The sequence below is a fragment of the Ictidomys tridecemlineatus genome, chromosome 16 (genome assembly GCF_052094955.1).
Source record: "Ictidomys tridecemlineatus isolate mIctTri1 chromosome 16, mIctTri1.hap1, whole genome shotgun sequence".
NCBI classification, from domain to species: Eukaryota; Metazoa; Chordata; class Mammalia; order Rodentia; family Sciuridae; genus Ictidomys; species Ictidomys tridecemlineatus.
In genome coordinates, this window is record NC_135492.1 from 51,641,489 (window position 1) to 51,661,469 (window position 19,981).

Below are 19,981 nucleotides of genomic sequence, written 5' to 3' on the forward strand. Positions count from 1 at the left end.
GGGGAGTCGGAGGGGGAGCCGACGGCCCGCAGCCGGGGTCTGGCCTGGGCCATTAGTTGCACCACACCCTCTCGGCAGAGTTCCCTCCCGCGACCCGGCCGGGAGGGCTCGGGGGCTGCCGTCTCCACCCGAGGCCGGGACTTTGGAGGAGGCGGCTCCGGAGCTCCGCGTGGCAGAGGAGCACAAGTGCGTCCGGGCACGCGGGCCAGAGGAGGCCCTGCCCGCCGCCGGGGAGCTGCAAGCCTCGAGGCGCTGCGAGCGGCGCGGCTGTTGCCAGCCCCCGCGGCGCGCGCAAACTGCGCACAACTACTTCTCGGGCGCCGCTCGGGGGGTCGGGGGCTGGGCGGCTGCCCCGCGGGGCGGCCGTGCCAGAGCCCCGCCGCCGGTTGCCCGCCCCCGGGCGCGGCCACGTGCGCCCCGCCGGGCTCGCACGCTCCGCCGCGCCGGGCCGCTCGGGCCCCCGGCAGGCACGCGCGCCCCCCGCGCGCACACGCTCCCGGGCACGCACGCCGCCGGCCGGCCCACGTCCGCCACGCCCCGCCTCCCCCGCGCCCCGCCCCCGCCCCCGCGGCGCCGGCCGCCGCGCTCCCATTGGCCGGCCGGCGCGTGACGCGCGGCGCCGGCCCCGCCCCTCGTCAGTCACTCGGCGGAGGCGGCGCTGGCGGGGACTAGTCTCGTCCGGAGACTGGCGGCGGCGGCGGCGGCGGCCGAGCTCGAGCCCCGGCGGCTGAGGGCGGGCGGGCGGGCGGGCGCGGGGGAGGGAGGGGGGCCGGTCCGCGACGACTCCCGGGCGGCGTTTCTCCTGCGGGCGGCGGCGGCGGCGGCGGCGGCGGCGGGGGGGCTGGGCGCAGCCCGTCCATGACCATGGGCGACAAGAAGAGCCCGACCAGGTACCTGCTCGGCGCCGCGGGCGGAAGGGAGGCCGGGGCGGCGGGGGCCGGCGGCGACTAGGCCCGAGCGGCGCGCGCGGGGAGGCGCGGCTAAGATGGAGACCGGCGGGCGGCGGCGGGCGGCGGCGGCGGCGGCGCTCCGCGCGGGCCGGGGCCGTGCGCGCCGCAGCCATGGCGGCTCCTCCTCAGCCGCCCTCCGCCGCCGCCGCTCCTCCCAGACAAAGGAGATTTGCCCAGGTGGGGAGGAGGCGGCGCGGGCGGGCGGGCGGGCGGCGGCGGCGGCCCGCGCCCCGCCGCGCCGCCCCGCGCCCCCCGGACGCGCCGCCCGCCCGCCGCGGCCTCCGGTCGGCCGCGGGTGCGCGAGGCCCCCGGCCGGGCCGGCGGCCGCGCGGGGTGGGCGGGGGGCGCCGCGAAGTTTGCCGCGCCGGATTCCTGCGGCACCGCGCCGCTCACGCGCGCCTGTGTTTTGCTGTGCCCTGTCCCCGCTCGCGCAGGCCGAAGAGGCAAGCCAAGCCCGCCGCGGACGAGGGCTTCTGGGACTGCAGCGTGTGCACCTTCAGGAACAGCGCCGAAGCCTTCAAATGCAGCATCTGCGACGTGCGGAAAGGCACCTCCACCAGGTACGCGGCGCCCGGCCCCCTTGGTCGGGCACTGGGCTTTAAAAAAATTTTTTTGGGGGGGTGGTGGGGGGAGGGCGGCGAGCTGTACTTTTCTGCCCCGGCTCCAACTTGTTGATCGCGGCTTTTCCTGCGCCCTGGGGGTGGGCGACGGGCGTGGGGTCGTGTGTCTTCGGCGTTGGGTGCAGTGCCTCGTGTTCGCGGGATGATTTATGGGAAGGAATTTTCCCAGGTTTTCGTCTTATTTCATACAGACGCCGGGTTTGACACTTGTATCCTTTTGGCTTATTGGTGTTGGCTCGGAAAGAGAGGAAGCAGTGCTCTTGCTATGGATTGTAGGACACGAGACCTTTTTTTAAAAATTTTTTAAAATTTTTTAAAAAAATTTCTGCCATGTGCAGAATGGTTTTAATTTGCCTGTCTTGAGTTATTTTCTCTTCTCTTTGGGAAATTTAATGGTGGTAGTACAGAAAGGCTGGTTGTGCTTTTCTTGTTGGAGCTGCAAATGTCTGTTATTTTCTTGCACTTGAAAATAGACGTTGGGGGTATGATAAAGAAAGTGCATGTTTTGGAAGGCCGAGCTGTCAGGTTTTTTTTTTTTTTTTCCTCTTTCCCCTGCTTGATTAGCTTATGCAGAGTGGTGATGGGGTTTTGCAAAATGTGAAGTGAATGGGATGACTATTTTGAAGTTTGTGTTTTAAGCTTCATTGTGATGAAAATAATGTTGGTTGAAAGAATTCCTTTTCATGTAAATGAAGGTGGTAGACTCTACCGTACCTAACGGAGTTGAACTACTCTAGATCCACTGGGAGGAAATGTCAAGACTGATTTTGTGGTCTTCTGGTCATCCTTAAACTTTTATCTGGAATTTCAGTCGTGTTTGAAGTGAAACTGTTCTTGGTATCATTTAATGGACAGACGTTGGGGTGTGTGTCAAAGGAAGACATTGAGTTCTTGGTGTATGCTTTAGATCTTAAAGTCGGTGGCCAGGAGTCTCATTGCACTAGCTACCTGTTTTTGATTGGTGGTGTTCCAATGTGTCTGTGTAGTAGTGCTCCAACTGGATGTACTTGTTTGAATGTGTCCTGTTGAGGGTTCCTTGCTGTGTTTATACCTGGGATTAAATAGGATACTGGACAGCCTAAAAGCATGTAAGTGGGGTTATTTGGTCCAATCACCGGTAGAACTATTCTGTGATTTCCACTAACTCTTAAGTAATGAAACCACTCAATAAAAGTAGTATAGAACTTGAGGAAGATATTTCCCCATAAGTAGCTTTCCTAAAAGTAAGTTCATGTCACCTTTTTGTATCATCATAGATTTACTTAAAATTCGTCATAGGCTTACTTAAAATTAAAAAACAAAACCTTTATTCGTGGTTTCATGGATTTTGTTTTGCTATCTAAAATAGGGGATTCCATCAGATGGCATGAAACTTTAGAAACATATGTGTTACTTAAAGCAATAGTGATTGTATATTATTTATGAGTAATGTTTTTTACATGTAGAATCCCTCAGAGGCCAAACCTCTTTATTGTGGTTTTGCTTTGAGTGTTACTGTAGATGGTGTTCAAGTAAATGACTAGGAAACTCCTAAGAACTTGAGAATCTCACTGGTGAATAGAAACTTAAGTCAAACTCAAAAGTTTACATCTGATTTATTGCTGGGAATAATTATCTCATAATGAAATGCATTTCAGTTTCTACAGAAAAGTTTTTTAAAAACCTGACTCATCAAGTTTTTGGAAGCACGTGGAAGGTTTTGACTTTAAAGAATAAGGTTTTTTTAGGGCCACAGATGATGACAGTGAAATTCATTTTTTATTTGTTACTGTGAAATATTTCAGAGTAAGTTCAGGAAAAGTTGCTTGTGTAGTACCTTTATGGATCCTCAGGCAGTTTTTTGATGTCTGTCATTGAGTAGTATTGGAACATACATTTCACAAGTCTGAGAACTTGAACTCTCACCAAGTTGTGATACTCTTATTTGACTGAGATTTCTTTGACTTTGGTTAATTATCACTATTTTAGTGTTTTAGATGTTTGCAGAAGGCATTAATCAGAATTCAGTTAACACCTTGGCTTTCCTCAATTACGGATGGGCGTCATGTGGACAGTGAGTTTTTGACAGGTTTCGTCTTGTCCTTCTGTGCATTAGCTTGGTTAATTTCTCTGTGATACTTGCCACTGCGCTGTTTTTTTCTTGGGTCTTTTTTTTTGGTACCTCACAGGTTTGATATGAACTTGAGGTTTTCTGTCTTGTTTGGTATTAATCAGACTTGGTATTGACGGCCGTACAAAACTTTTTTTTTCTTTTCCAGTCTAGGGGGGATTGAAGCCAGGACCCTGCACATACTAGACAAGTGCCCTACCCCTAAGCTGCAACCTAGCCCTGTTGTTCGGTTTGGGAACTGGGTAGTAGGCAAAAATCAGGGATTTTAGAACAGTTTGTTGACTGACATAGAAATTGTTTTAGCTGTATTTTAACAGTCTAGTCAAGTAAATGACTAGGAAACTCCTAAGAACTTGAGAATCTCACTGGTGAATAGAAACTTAAGCCAAACTCAAAAGTTTACATGGTTATTTTGAAGTTTTTGGTCATTCTTTTCTTTATTGTCACTGTCATCTACCAGTCAGTCCGGGAGAACAGCTTTGAATTAGTGGCAGCCCAGCAGGGAACAGAACTCTATTTGCCCTATGAAGACAGAGTTGATGTTCCTAAATATGATTAGGAAAATACTGCCACTCTTCCTAGGCTGTGGAAGATACTCTTGAAGGCATTGGGTAGGAGAGGGACATGTGTAAAGGATGGCAAGACATGTATCCAGATGACTGTAATTCAAGTTGTAAAGACTCTGAGAGGCAATAAAAAATGGGATTGAAGCAGTCTGGCTTGGGGAATCAATCACATGGTTCCCTTCCCCCCACTTCTTTTGGACAACTAGAATTGATTTCTCTAGAATCACCTGCCAGCTTTACACTGTTATTGCCATGTGCATCAGATGTTTTTAATTCTGTAGGTATAATCATGAAGGTGATTCAGAGTGAGGGCTTCTTTTCTTTTTTTTTCGGGGGAGCAGAATGAAAGGGAGATAAAAAGGTCATAAGGAATATGCTAAGGTCCTAAGGAATTTGTAATAGTCCCCTTGGAAGGCTCAGGGGCAATGGAGATACATGTTTTAGATGTATTATTAATTACGTGTTGGGTCTCTGGTTCTTTTATGAAATTCTTTCCCAAGCACACTATCCCACTCTCTAGCCCTTGGTTGTTATTTGTTTTAAAAACTTTTTTGAGGTTCTGCTTGGTGATGCACACCCATCATCAGTAACTCTGTAGGCTGAGGCAGAAGGGACCAAGTTGGAGGCTAACCTCAGCAACTTTGCTGGATGCTGCCTCATGATAAAAGAACTGAGAATGTGGTTCAGAGGTAAAGCACCCTTGAGTTCAATCCCCAGTATAAAACAACAACAGCGAACCCATAAACTTTTGTTAAGGTGTAATTTACATATAGCATTCGTCCATTGCTTTTGCTGCAATTAATTATTTTTTTTTTTTGGTCATTTTAAAGAGTTGTGATGTCATCACCACAGTGTAGTTTAGAACCTTTCATCACCTAAGCTGGTTACCTTATGCCTATTCTCTGATAGAAAGTCTCTGACCCTGGAGCATGGAGGAGTCAGGGGCTGCCAGAGAGTTGCTTCGTGGTGCTGCTGGATGGAAAATAAAGAGGGGGGTTCAGTGTTAAGAGAGGTAGCAGGTGGGTAGGAAGAGAATCCTATCTCTTCCTATGTGATCGCTGTAGTAGTGCTTCTCTTCCTGCTTTGACAGACACACAAAAAGAAGAGGCTGCCTTAAGAGAGGAAGGGAAGCAAAGCTGAATGTTGGGAACTGCCTAACTGTTCTCTTAAGTTGCACTTGCAGGTGTCTGGTAGGCACTTCCTAGACTGGTGAAGAAGCATTTTGCTTTTGTGGTCTTAAGACTGTGAGTGCAGCGTTGTCTTTAAAATTAAAATTACCAAAACATTGCTCCATGCTCTTATTAATGAGTGTTTCTTTGCTAGTAGGGCTGTAATTTTCGTTTTCAACTGCTGTTTACGTTGCATTCACCTGAAAAATTAGAAAAGTTTTGTTTTGGCTAATTGCCACAGATTTAGAACTTTGCTCTTATAATGTTGAATTGAAATCACGCTTTATTTAATTCCTGATCATTTGACTACTGCACCTCTGAAAAGTTCACTGTTTGGGGATCCTTTATAGACAAGTAGAAGCGAGGAAATGACTTTGGCTAGTGCTGTGGTGTGGGAATAAATAATTTGCTTTAGAAAAAGCTGGTACTCAGGATATTGGAGTGCAGGGAGAGGCAGCAGCAGTGTTGTGTGTGGTTTTTCTTGTTCTAGACTCCCTGATTCTTTGCATTTGTACCTTTGGAATCTTCCCCCCTTAAATGCAGATATCTTGCCAACTCAAAACACCTTAGGTGATTATGAACTGTTGCAGACTTTTTGTGGGAAAACACAACTTAGTTATGACTTTTGCTGGAAGCTTTGTAAGGGTGTCACCTGGTGATGCTTTTTAGGAAAGAAAACCCCCGAAAGAGGAGGAGGTACCTGCACTGGGACAGAGGAAGGCCAGGCTAACAGTGCTTCCTAAGGATCCAAACCGTGGCTTTACACTTTAGGTACTTGGTTTTGTTGTGTTTGTCTTTTACAGGAAATACTCCATAAAATACATGGAAAAATTGCCTCTGTCTTCCAAATCATCAAACCTTATCAAACCTTTCAACCTCAGAGCTGGTACAAAAGCTGGTACAGTTTCAAGGATTACCTTACCAAGAGTGGAGTGACAATTTATTTTGTGTTTGCTGTTGCATTGGACTTAACTGATTTATTGGTACTGACTTGATCCTGTGTGTACTTGATGACCTTAAAGTAAATTACCTGGGTAGTTGTGGTCATTTGACATGTTTTTATTGAGCATACCGCCATCTGGGCTCTGGGTATACAGTGGTGTAAAGACAGACAAGATCTCTATCCTCATGGGATTTGAAATACTGTGGAGAGGAAGAGAAGAAAAGCAAGTGGACAGAAAAATGAGATAACTTCAGCTGGCCACAAGTGCCGTGAAGAAATTGGTAGGATTAGGAACTGTGGAGTGAGGAAGATCAGGCAGAGGCCTCCTTTGGACCAGTGTTGAGGTATGCATTTTCACTGTTAGGAAATGGGCTACTTTTATTTTGATGCTTGAGGATAATTAAGGTGTAGTTTTACCTGTGCAGGTTAGCTCATTTCGTAGAGCTGCAGTATTGGTGCAGAACCTACTAAAGTGAGTTGCATGCTGTAGACTAGGCTCAGACTAACCAGTTTCTATTAGTCATTGAGTTGGGAGGGTGTGAACGGATTCATTTATGTATTATTTACATGGCATACATTGGTTGTGTACTTCAGTAGGTGTGAAGAAACTCTAAGATTTAGAAAATTGTCAAACAACCGTAGTTATTTTTTTTTTTTAAAGTTGTAGATGGACACAATATCTTTGTTTTTATTTGTTTATTTTTATGTGGTGCCGAGATCGTATCCAGGGCCTCACATGTGAGGCAAGTGCTCTACCATAGAGCTAGAACCCCTGCCCCGTAGTTTTATTTTTTATTTTTTTAAAGAGTTGTTTGAATTGAAGGTGCATGTATCGTGAGTTTAAAGATTTGCTGCTCTTTCACAAGGTGATTGTGTGTTTATAACTGGGACCAGATTCTGCATCAGATTCTTAAAGAGAACATTCCCAGAAGCCCTTGTACTCTGCCACCTGCCCCTGCTCTCCTGACTTGTAGCACAGGAGATAAGGCTTTGCTTGTTTTTGAATTCTCTTTGAATAGAATCTTAAAGAGTATACACAGTGTGGTTCTGGCTTCTTTCAGTCATAGTGGTGTTTGCAAGACTCCTATCTGTTGTGTGCAGTTCTGATTTTCCCAGTTTTATCCCTAAGAATCTCTTAAAGCTCACTCTTGGCATGCAGACCCTTGTTTACACATTGTAGCGGGGGTGGGGGGGTGGGGGGCCCCTCCCGCCCTCTTCACTAACCTACCTCCTGGCAGCACAGCACCCAGTGTGAGAGGAGCGGGGCCTGGTGTGTAAGACTTTGCAGTGGTCATAAAGGGAGTCAGTCATGGCCTCTCATCAGTAGTATGTTCATCAGTCACTTCAGTTTTAAGGCATTGGTTAAATAAGTGGGAAACTCCTGCTTTCAGGGAACTTAACAAACTTGTTGGAAAGTTAGTGTGTAAGAAGATGGCCAGTGGTGGATAGCACCCTGGATGAGAGTGGAGCGAATTGAGTCCAACGTAGAGACAGACAGTGCTTTTTTTTTTTTTTTTTTTAAAGTAAGTGCTTTTTGAAAGAGGGCAGAGAGAAACTTTGGGCCTCCCTGATTCTTGCATGTCAGATTTGTTCCGTAGGCAGATACAAGTTACATAGTTCTTTGCCCATTCCTCTCCCGTACCTTCATCACTCTATTCAGATGACATCATCCACACTTTTTACTTCTCCCGTGTTTGCCCAGGTACTACTTACCATCCACCCATCACTACCTCCGCCTGTGTACATAGGGTTAGAAAAGCCACTGCGTCCTGGGTTTCTTACTTGGGCCACTTAAAGACAGTTCTTGCCCCACAGGTTGAAAAGCTGAATTAATGTAAAAGTGTTTTCTCAAGTGCCAACCAGATCATTCCAGTTCCTGGTTAAAATTTTGACCTGGTTCTCATTGTCTTTAGGATAGAATTCAAATCCTGAGTATCACGAAGAGCTTTGGGATTGGGTTCCTATCCTCTGTCTTTGTTTAGAATTTCTGTGAGCAGCCCACCACTACCTCATTTGCCCTCCACATACCTAGTATGGTGTGTTCTGAGTGTGGACTGTGGGGTCTCACTTGCATGTCTTCATGCTCTTCTGTGGTTTCTTTTGAAATGCATGCACGCACTCCCTCCCTCCCTTCCTTCCTGGATTGAACTCAGGGCACTCAACCACTGAGCCACATCCCCAGCCTTATTCTATATTTTATTTAGAGACGGGGTCTCACTGAGTTGCTTAGGGCCTTGCCTTTGCAGAGGCTTGCTTTGAACTTGAGATCCTCCTGCTTCAGCCTCCCTAGCTCCTGGGATTTCAGGCATGCGCCTCCACGCCTGGCCTTTTCCTTTCTTCTTGTGTTCTGACTAGATGTCTCTCTGTCCTCTCTCAGGCCTCAGGAAGCCTTTCTTTCCCCTGCAGTCATGCATACCTCTATCATAACACTTGAACTATATTTATGGGATCTTCAGTGTGCTTCTGTTGTGTTGTCTCATCTTGAGGGCAGGACTTTTCTTTTGTGTTTTTATTTTCCTATGTTTATTACAATGCCTGGCATTTGGTAGGGGTTCAGTAAATACATACTGTACAGAATAAATGAGGACTGGAAGAAAAGAGTTCCAGAAAGAAATCTAATGCTATGGGGGGATGTACCGCCCATCCCAACTTTTGGGGAGGCTGGGGTAGGAGGACACATTGAGCTCACAAATTGGAGCCCTGCTTGGGCAATATAGTGAGACCCTGTGTCTCTCACCCCCCATCCCCCCAAAGTTCTATTAAACGTTCTTATATATCATATATTAGGGCTGTCATTTTGTGTGTTTGTTTAATGTGACTGGGTTAGGCTCAGGTGGTCTTTATGAAGTCTGGGTAGTATTCCTGTTTTTCTGATTTTGTTTTCTAAACAAGTACTTGAAATTAAAACAGGATTACAGATGTGGGGGCTGGAGACTGTGCATTTAACTCACTTCCTGGAGTGGGGTTTTTGAACTTCAGATCATTGGTGTGTTTACTAAGTAACATTAATTGTGAAAAGCCTTATTTCTGGTTGTCCAGTTTGTGGTGTCAGTAGCCAGAAATCACGTTGGAAAGTCTGGTTGGTAATAATGAAGCAAGGGATTGATCGTGTGGTACAAAACCTATTTTGACGGGTACTAAGGAACTGAAGTTGTATTTTTTTTTTTAAAGAACTTTTTAAAAATTTTTTTTTGAGAGAGAGAGAATTTTAATATTTATTCTTTTTTTAGTTTTCGGCAGACACAACATCTTTGTTTGTATGTGGTGCTGAGGATGGAACCCGGGCTGCACACATGCCAGGCGAGCGCGCTACCACTTGAGCCACATCCCCAGCCCTGAAGTTGTATGTTTGTAAACTGTCACCTTAAGGGGACTTAAAAATGTTTACAAAACATACTAAGTAGTGTTGGAAATGTTATGCTCTTGTTCTGCCCTAATAACTTCACTTGATAGCTGGACCCTTTGTGCATGATAGTTGGACCTTGGACACTGTGGACATCTGTCAAGTAATTTGGATTATTTCTGTTAAGTTGAAGTCTTGACTCGTGCAATTCATTCATTTATTTAGCTGTATTTTCATTTCCGTATAGTTAATTGACAAAAACAGTCAAATGTTGCCAAAATGAATTCTGAGTAAAGGTAATGCAGATGTACCATTGTACTACTCAGAAATCATGAGAGTTTGATGCTACTATCTCCTCTGCTTTCCTCCCTCTGTTTAAATTATCTTGTGGTTGGGAAGAGAAACTAGCAGAAGGGATATGTTTAAAAAAAAGTGTCTTAAAACTTTCCAAAATATTTCTCTCTACAATTTAAGAGCACTAGCAATACAGACGAAGAGAAACTTTGGCAGATTTTAGAGGGGACAAGAAATGAAGAGTGGCATCCTCCAGTTTCAGCAGCATATTGGGTCTTCCACTGGGCATGGTGGTTAGTCATGGGCTACAGTGAACCTGGTGACTGCTTTCTTCTAAGAACAGATGAGATGTCACACGAGGGTTTATAGCTACCCTTTTCATGCTTTTACAAAACTAAACCTGATTTAATATCAAAAATGCTGCAAGAATGATCAAAGTCATAAGAAGTAGGAATCCAACTTCTTTCAGCCAAAAGACAAGACAGTTTATGGTGTACATGGCCAGTAATGAGGAGGTCCATATCCATTTGGACTCAGGGAATCAAAGGAAGAACTACAAGAATCAGGTCTGCTGTCACTCGCCCAGTCCCTGGGTCACTCTTTGTTGCCTAGAGGTGGGGATTCTGTGACCAAACCACCTTACTTGTCTTCAGGGTGAGGGAGCTGGGACACTTGCTAGGTGGATGGACATTCCCACCACAGCTGAGCGCAGGTCCTCCAGGGTGGGAGCTGGATTCCTTTTATCTTGTATCAGCCCGGCATCTTTGTGAACTATTTGTATATTTTTATTGTATGGGTAAAGGAAGAAGAAATATCAGTGAAGGCTGGTTAGAACTCAAAGAAGGTAATGTTCCATAGGTCATTTTATTTTGTAGTTACATTTAGTAAATGATTCCTTGTCCTTTGTTTTGGTTATGAAGGTAACACATTTATTTTAGGAAGTATGGGGACAAAACAAAAAAAAATAAACATCACTCATAATCCTGCCATTGATAAGTATTTTTATTTATTGAGTAATTTATTTATTCACGAGACTACAAATATCTGAGTGATGGCAGTTGAGTTTCTAAAGCAGTAGGTATTCCATGTGGGAATGGACGGGTCAGGCTATGTGTGATGTGAAACAAATTAAGTCTGATTTGAAGACTTCTGATCTGGTTCAGTCTGGATTCTTTAAGGAAGAAGAAGTTTGTGAACATTTTACAATTTTAGGATTTCTTATTTGTAGAGAGCAAAGCAGGAATTAATTTTTTTTCAAGATTGTTTCATTTTGGGGGGAAAACTGAATAGTAAATTCTTAATTCAAAGGCATAATAATTTTGTCCAAACCCTTCACTAAAGAACAATTTTGAGTATGCGGATTTAATGTTTTCATTTTAGATGTGTTTAGAGTGCTAGTTCTGGGACCTTCCTGTGCACCACAATCACCTGAAAGCTTTGGGCTTCGTTGTTATGTGTTTGTACATGTGCAGTTGGGCAGTTTCCTTCTCTACATCTCTCTGTTCCCTTCCTCCTTCTTCCCCGCTCCTTTCTTCTATTGGTCCTCTTCTGTTTTCAGGAGGACCCCCCCCTTTTTTCCTCCCTCTCTTCCACATTGTCTCCAAAAAAACATCCACAGCTTGACCTTCTGAGTTTGGCTTATTTCTCATAACATAATGTTTTTAGTTTTCCATCCATTTCCTCGTGAATGACATAATTTCATTCTGTATGGCTAAATAAAACTCCATTCTGAATACCGAATTTTCTTTACCCATTCCTCCATTGACAGACACCTAGACTGGTTCTGTATTTGGTTGTTGTAAATCGTGCTGCTATAAACATGGATATTCGTGTATTGCTATAATAGTATGATGGCTTTAATTCTTTAGGATTAAATATGGAGGAGCGGTGTAGCTGGGTCATATGGTGGTTCCATTCATAGTCTTTTGAGGAACCTCTATACTGATTTTCATAGTGGTTGTACTAATTTATGGTCCCACTAACAGTTGAGTATTCTTTTTGCCCACATCCTCTCCAGTATTATTCTCTGTGTTCTCCATTCTAACAAGACTGAGATGAAATCTCAGTGTTTTGATTTGCATTTCTCTGATTGCTTTGAACATTTTTTCATATTTTTGTTGGCAATTTGTATTTTCTTCTTGTGAGAGGTCTGTTTAATTCATTTGCCCATTTATTGATTGGGTTTTTCTTCCCTTGGTGTGGTAAGTTTTAGAATTCCTTATATATTCTGAGTATTCTCTGTTGGAAGAGAAGCTGGCAAACATTTTCTCCCTTGTTTCGCTCATTTTCTTTGCTGTCAGAAGCTTTTTAATTTGATGCCATCCCATTTATCAATTATTGTATTAATTCCTGAATTTTAGGAGTTCTGTTGAGGAAGTTGATACCTGTGCCTATGTTAGAGTTGACCCTCTGGTTTCTTCTAGCAGTTGCAAAGTTGCAAAGTTTCTAGTCTAATTCTTAGGTCTTTGACCATTTTGAGTTGACTTTTGTGCAGAATGTGAGGGATCTAGTTCATTCTTCTGCATATGAACATCCAGTTTTGCCAGTATCTTTTGCTGTCTTTTCAGAGTCTTGTTGAACAGACATTGCTGAATGTCACCTTGGAATTTACTGGTGTAGGGTCTGAGAATTTGCATTTCTAGTAAGTTTGCAGGTAGTGTTGATTCTGCACTTTGGGAAACTACTGGTTTACATGACCTTAGGCTCTCCTAAAGAGCAGCCGGTTTTTCCAGGGAAGTTTGTTTATTTACTTGTTTATTTTTTTGGTACTGGGGATTGAACTCAGGGGAACTTAACCACTGAGCCACATCCCCAGCCCTTTTTATATTTTATTTAGAGAGACAAGGTCTCACTGAATTGCTTAGGGCCTTGCTAAGATTCTGGGGTTGGTTTTGTATTTGTGATCCTCCTACCTCAGCCTCCCTAGTCGCTGGGATTGCAGGTGTGTGCCACCATTCCCAGCAAAGGTTTTGATTGTATGGAAACATGATGTGTTGGTATTTCAGAGTGAACTTATTTAAGTGGTCAACATTTTAGGACCATATGATTGACCTAGGTTGGCATAGGAGGTGATACCTTAATGAATGAATATTCTGTGCAAAGTATAGGAATATAAATTGGGGGGCCATATCAGTTCTACCCTGGTGTCTTTTCTGCATTGTAGAGTCAACTGTTACCTTACTTTACTAACACTTTGATTTCAGATAAAATATATTTTTTAACAAATCCTGTTTCTAGATGGAACCAGGTTTCATAATCAGTAAACTGACATTCTAGTAAAAATCTGGCAAATAATCTGAACAAGTAACCATTAGGAAAAAAAAATACAAAGTTGAGAAAAATATAACTTCCCCAATTATTCAGAGAGATACAAAATAAGATTAACATTTTGGCCAATCAGATTGTAAAGAGTAAAAAATAATTTTAGTGAGGTTTGGAAATGGGCATTCTCACCTTCAATGGGTACATAAATTGATTAAGTTTTTGGAGGTCTGTATGGCAGTTGGTATCAAATGCTTGTAAAATATTTGTACCCTGTGACCCAACAAAAAATGATTTCTAGGAATTTGTGTGACCACATAAATTCCTCAGTATATAACAACAAATTGAAAATTACCTAAATAAGGATCAGCACAGAGTTGTTAAAAATATGGAATATTCATGATAGAATATTTTGCAGTTGTTAAAAAATGTTTGGAGATTTGTCATACATGGCTGATGAGAATGTAGAACAGTATGCTTTACATTCTGGAAAATAGTCTGGCAGTGTCTTAGAACCAAACAGTACTTACCACGTGACCCAAGTGGTCACACCCCTGGATGTTTATCCCAGAGCAGTGAAAGCCTGGGTTCACACAAAATCTGGTCAATTTTTTTTTTTTTTTTGTCATAGCCCCAAACTAGAAGTGACCTAGGTGTTCTTCAGTAGGTGACTAGAACATCTGTGCTGTGGAATGCTATTGAGCAATACCGAGGGACATGTACTGATTATTAGTATAACTTGGATGGATGGACCTCAGGGGTCTTTTGCAGAGTGAAAAGAGCCAGTCGCAAAGATTTTGTAGGGTGCCATTGCCATTCTTGAAATGATAGAATTCCCAATGCTCCGGGCTGGTGGAGGGACTGGGAGAGGTGGGCATGAGTTAAAAAGGCTGGCGTTCACGTGATATGTGTCTTGGTTGTGGTTGTAGTTTTGTGAATATACAGGTGTGAAGAAATGGCTTGAGTTGGTGAGGACGGTTGAGAGGTTGGATGCAGGTAGCTGAGTAAAGTCGGGAGGCGTGAGCTCTGGTGGTCCACCATGGTAGGGGACTGGTGTTCATCACTGTTATTTCCAGAGAAGTGTAAGAGAGGAGTTCAGAGGTTCTTAGTAAAGAAATGACATAATTTGAGGCGATGGAAATAGTATAATCACACTGACTTGCTCATTGTACATTGCACACAGGTGTCAAATTATCCTCATATCCTGTAAGTCTGTAAAGTTATTGGGTCTAAAATTATTCTTGAGATGGTAAAGCACACATAAAATGGCAGAGAATTATTTACACACATACCATAGTCAGTTTCCTGGTTTTGACATTTTACTATAATCCAGAAGGTGCACATTGTGAGGAAACTGCATGGAGGTTACATGAGACTTTTCTGTATTATTTTTGTAACTAACTGTGAGTCTGATTATTTCAAAGTAAGTTAAACTGTTTAGAAAGAATATGTAATGATGGAGGCAAGTATTTGTAGTATAATAATTAGAAAAGGCAAGCTTCAGAATGGTAAAACTATGGTCCCACTTTAATCTCAATATTTCGTACCATTCAACCTAATATGAGTATTAGTATTCCTAATATTAGTATTAGGAATGATTGATCAAAATAATAACTATCATCGAGAGAAACGGTGCTCCCCCCCCATAATTTCTGTTGGTATGTCTGTATCACTTTTGTAGTTGGGAAGAAAGCAGTTATCAGAGATTTTTAAGAAAAGTATTTTGAGACATTGAAATTTAAGTAAAACTGTTTCTGCCTGAAGACTAAAATTGTTTTTATCAGTTATACTGAATTAAACTATAAAACTGGGTGTGGCGACGCACACTTGTAATCCCAGCTACTTGGGAGGCAGAGGCAGGAGGATCATAAGTTTGAGGCCAGACTTGGAAATTTACCAAGACACTGTCTCAAAAAATTAAACAGAAAAATGAGGCCAGGCATGGTGGCGCACACCTGTAATCCCAGTGGCTCAGGAGGAGGTAGAAGGATCGCTAGTTCAAAGAGCCGGCCTCAGCAACTTAGCAGGAACCTATCTTTAAATAAAATAGAAAAAAGGGCTGGGGATGTGGTACTCAGTGGCTAAGTGCCCTTGGGTTCAATCCCCAGTACCAAAAAAAAAAAAAAAAAAAAAAGCCCACAAAAAAAGTAAAAACAGTTGGGGATATAGCTAAGTGGTAGAGCACTGCTGGGTTTAACTCCCTGTACCATGGAAATAAACCATTAACATTGGAAAGTATCTGAATGAATCGAATATGTTGTATTTGAGTTTGAAATTTCATTACAACATATGTAGATGATGTTCTGAATCAGTGCTGTCCAAGTAGACATATTGCAGACCATGCATGATTTTGAACTTTCTAGTAGCCACATGCAGGAAGTACAAAACAGGTGAAATTTATATATTTTGTTTAGTCAGTTATTTCCAGAATGTTATCGTTTCAACCTGTAACCAGTAAAAATATCATATTTTATAGTTTCATAAAAGTCTTCATAATCTGGTGTATATTTTGTAATTACAGCTCTTAATTCAGACAGGCTGCATCTCAAGTGTTCAATGGGAATGTTTGACTAGTGGCTGCCATATTGGAGAGGAAGAGTAATAGTCGAGAAAAAGTGTTTTGGTGTCAACCTCAGTTTGAGCAACAGTAGCTCTGCTGTTGGCCTACTGGCCTTGGTCAGGTTACTTGAGCCTTTTCTTTCATTTTTCATTTATAAAATATGGGCATCAACTTCTCTGTAGGGATTATGTAAAGATAAAGAAGGCTGGGCATAGTGGTGCATGCCTGTAATCCCAGACTTGTTGGGAGGCTGAGGCAGGAGGGTCACAAGTATGAGGCCCGAAACAATTTAGGGAGACTTTGTCTCAAAATAAAAAAGAAAGGGGCTGGGGATGTGGCTCAAGCGGTAACGCGCTCGCCTGGCATGCAAGCACCACGTACAAATAAAGATATTATGTCTGCTGAAAACTTGAAAATAAATATTAAAAAAATTCCCTCCCCCCTCCCTCCCTCCCTCCCTCTCTCTCTCTCTTAAAAAAATAAAGAAAGAAAGAAAAAAGGGCCGAGGATATGGCTCAGTGATTAAGCACCCCTGGACTCTCTCCTCTGTAACTCCCCCCCCCCCAAAAAAAAGAAAGATTGAATGATTGTAGTGTACTTAGCATATGACCTGGCACAGAATACATACTGTAAACAATATGAAGCGCGATTGGCGTATTTATTTACATATTTATTTATTTTTGCTGTTTTTGTGAGTGAACTGAGGGCCTCCTTCATGATGCTGGACAAGTGCTCCACTGTTAAGTTACACTTCCTGTCTTTTCAAAATTTATTTTGAGACACTATCTTGTTAAGTTACTGAGGCTGGCCTGGAATTAGGATCCTCCTGCTTCAGCTTCCTGAGTAGCTGGGATCCTGGGTGTGTACCACAAATGTGTGGTGCATGACCTAATTCTCATTTTCCAGATGTAAAGCTTGGGGCCTTAACTTGTAGAATATGACTTGACTGAATGGCCCTTCAGCATTTAGATGGTTAGGCCATCCCGAGATGCTTTGTTTGCATAGTGCTTTACATTTTGCATGCCAGCTGTGTGTATTCTCCCAGTATAATATTCAGAGCCACCTGAGAGGTAGTAGTTATTAATTTTAAATGGAAGAAGCGGAGGCTCAGAAGTGTCAACTTTGATTTCTTACTAGGTAAAGTAGAAAAAACTGACTGAATTAAATGGACAAGGGAGCTTGATTACCAGTGTTCTCATCTTCTTTTCCTTCCATTCTTATCCTTTCAAGGGAGAAAGGATCGCCCTCTTTCAGGCCCATTTGAATTAGAGGAGGACAATAATATAATGCCAGTAGAGTGGTTACTTGCTCAGATTTTTAGCCTAATTGAATCGCTTGTAATGTATAAAGTGAGTGGAGGCTGTCTATATTGACTTATTTTGCTTTTTGCTGTGTTTCTCTTTATAAAGTTCAGCGTTTCTCATCCTATCTCTTAGATTTACCCATAAACACAGACTGAGAATATGGAATATATACTCACTGTCTTAAATCAGGTTCTTTGAAGTGTTGTTCGACACTTGACTACTTTTAAAATTATACAACTTTTTGAAAGAACATTACATGTCACCATGAAATTCCTGGGCAAGTAGTGATTTTGAATGATTGACTTTGCCCAGGCCTTGTGCCAGAGTCAGATGGAGCAGGTATCACTGGCTTTCAGACTCTGTGTTCCAGGAGGAAGGCTCTGCACTCCTTTGTATGCAGGACTTAGCTTTATTTCCAAGCCCTTCAGTTAAAATATTGAGCAAGCCATAGCATGTCTACTTTGTTCTTGGGTACCGTGGGACATTGCGTGTCAGTGAACAGCTCGATGTTGGCAAGACTTGGTGTGCACCCTAGAAGCATATTTGTAAGAAGGGGAATCATACTTTGATGCCCAGGGTGAGAGTGATAATAGGGAAGGTAGGTAGGTAGACTGTTATTTATTTGATGCTTGGTATTCAGATTTACCCCCTTTTGGATCTGTATGATTGGCCTGGCAACACCTCCCTTTCTGCCTGTTCATCCTTTCTCTAGGTTGAGAACTGGAGTTCTTACATGGAGCATCCATAAGATCCTCTACAAAGAATTCATAATTTCTCATCTTTTTTAATCTTAAATTCTGTTTTGTTTTTTTTTAAACTAAAGGGTATAAGAACTGTGAAACATGACTATCCAATGGGCTTTTGGGGAGAAATTTTATATAATGGAATCATGTTTCAAAGATTTTTGAACACGGGAATCTCCGTGTTCAAGATTTCTTGTAAGTTTCACTATGTACAGTTTCTGTTACTGCAGTCAAGTTGTGAATAAAAGCTTTAAAATACCACTATTGTAAGATGAAACTTTTTATATGTACAGAGGTATATGCTAGGTTGGGATTTAAATTTGAAATGAAAAGAACTGGTTGATTTCTGTCTTTCCCAGATTTGAAATACTGAGATTTGTCAGTTTTGGCAATTTATAGTAAAATGAATCTTAAAATACCATGGTGCTAAATTACTTGTGTAAAAACATGTAAAAATAATTTATTTGTAGCCTGGTATGGTGGCGCGTGTCTGTCCCAGTGGCTCAGGAGGCTGATGCAGGAGGATCACAAGTTCAAAGCCTGCCTCAGCCAAAGTGAGGCCCTAAGCATCTCAGTGAGACCCTGTCTCTAAATAAAATACAGAATAGGGCTGGGGCTATGGCTCAGTGGTTGAGTGCCCCTGAGTTCAATTCCTGATTCCCCACCCCCCCCAATATATTTGTAATGTAGTCCACCCAGTGATGTATAAATGGATATTTATTTGTACATTTTGGGATCACTGAAAATTTTTGGTAGTGTTGAGTTTATATGTAGCTGAATATATAGTTGTAGGTAATGTTTTGTTTTTGGAATTCTTGTCTTTGATTTTCCCATTCTAAGAAATTTAACTGATTGTGGTCTGACTCAAAGCTAAGAATTTAGCTTTTAGGATCTCTGAGATGGGGGAGTCACGGCAGAGCAAAAACCTGGTGTGGAAGGCAAGTGTGTTTTTAAATATTAACTGGTGGATTGCAGCCCTAAGGCAATGCATATATAGAACTTTGTTACATTATTTAATTAAAAGAATGACACTGATAAATTTTTCTTTGAAAAGAATTTTTATTATTGAAATAGTTAATACTGAATTATGCCCACAGCAAAGCTTGGTTCTAATAGAACAGGTGTACATTACATGTTTTTCTTGCTTAGCATTTATTGAACCTGTTTATTGGGTGTCCGAGGTGCTGTGAGTGTAGCCGACTAGGAAGGTGCTCTGCTCATTAAGAACAGTGAGGCACAGTTCATGGAGACCTCAGCAGTGATCTTGCAGCCTGGCCATTGCTAATAAGGGCCACAATTTAAGGGCATTTAACAGAATAGACACTGTTTCATGCATTTCTCATTTAATCATTAGAAGAATGAGGTATGCATGGCTTGGTCCCCATTTTACAGATGAGAAAATGAGATTTGGAGCTCACATTCCTAACCCCAGATCAGTAGAGTTGCACTTGACTTGGTCTTTTCCAGCTTCATAGGATCACTTGTGTCATTTAGTCTTTTTATCTGATAATGACTTTATCATCCACACAGTGGAACAATTTGTAGACACCTGTAGCAGATACCAAATGTCACTGGTTTTTATTCCTCTGATACTATGGCTGCTACTACCTTATTTTAGGTCCTCATTATTTCACTTTTAATTTCAGTACAGTTCAATTAATTTTAAGCCTCTGTTGACCAGATCTGGACCTGTCCTGTTGCAGTAACCTTGAGCCTGGTCTGCTACGGCCAGTCTTTTGTGTTGCCCAGAGATAACTAAAGAAAATGTAAATCATATCACCTGTCTGTGCAACTGCTGTGGGTGCTACCTCACTGCTCAGCGAGGTCTTGCTCTTCTTTGCATGCACTTTTTGGTCAAGCTGATGATGTTCTTGGGTACATGTGCTTTTCTGCCACCATGCTGCTTGCCACTTAGGTGTCTGTGTGAAAACTGCAGGTAAACTCCAGCATCTGCTCCAAGACCCAGCTCTTATTACACTGTCTTTGGATTCTTCTTTCATCATTAACACTTTTTTTTGGGGGGGGGCAGGGGTGCACTGTCTCCAGCATGGCCTGAAAATCATTTCTTCCTGGAATTTCTTGTTTACATTTGCTGCCCCAGAAACCCTCAGGAACAGA

At 42.9% G+C, this 19,981-nt stretch overlaps 1 protein-coding gene across 1 annotated transcript in view; it reads left to right on the plus strand.

The window, feature by feature from the left end:
- The first annotated feature begins 761 nt into the window (after positions 1-761).
- Positions 762-19,981, plus strand: part of Rybp (RING1 and YY1 binding protein) — a 70,444-nt gene continuing 51,224 nt past the window's right edge. The window contains exons 1-2 of the mRNA XM_078033588.1: positions 762-890; positions 1,385-1,510. Of these exons, the coding sequence (XP_077889714.1) occupies positions 859-890; positions 1,385-1,510 (158 nt within the window). The 5' untranslated portion in view covers positions 762-858. The remainder of the gene's footprint in view (positions 891-1,384; positions 1,511-19,981) is intronic.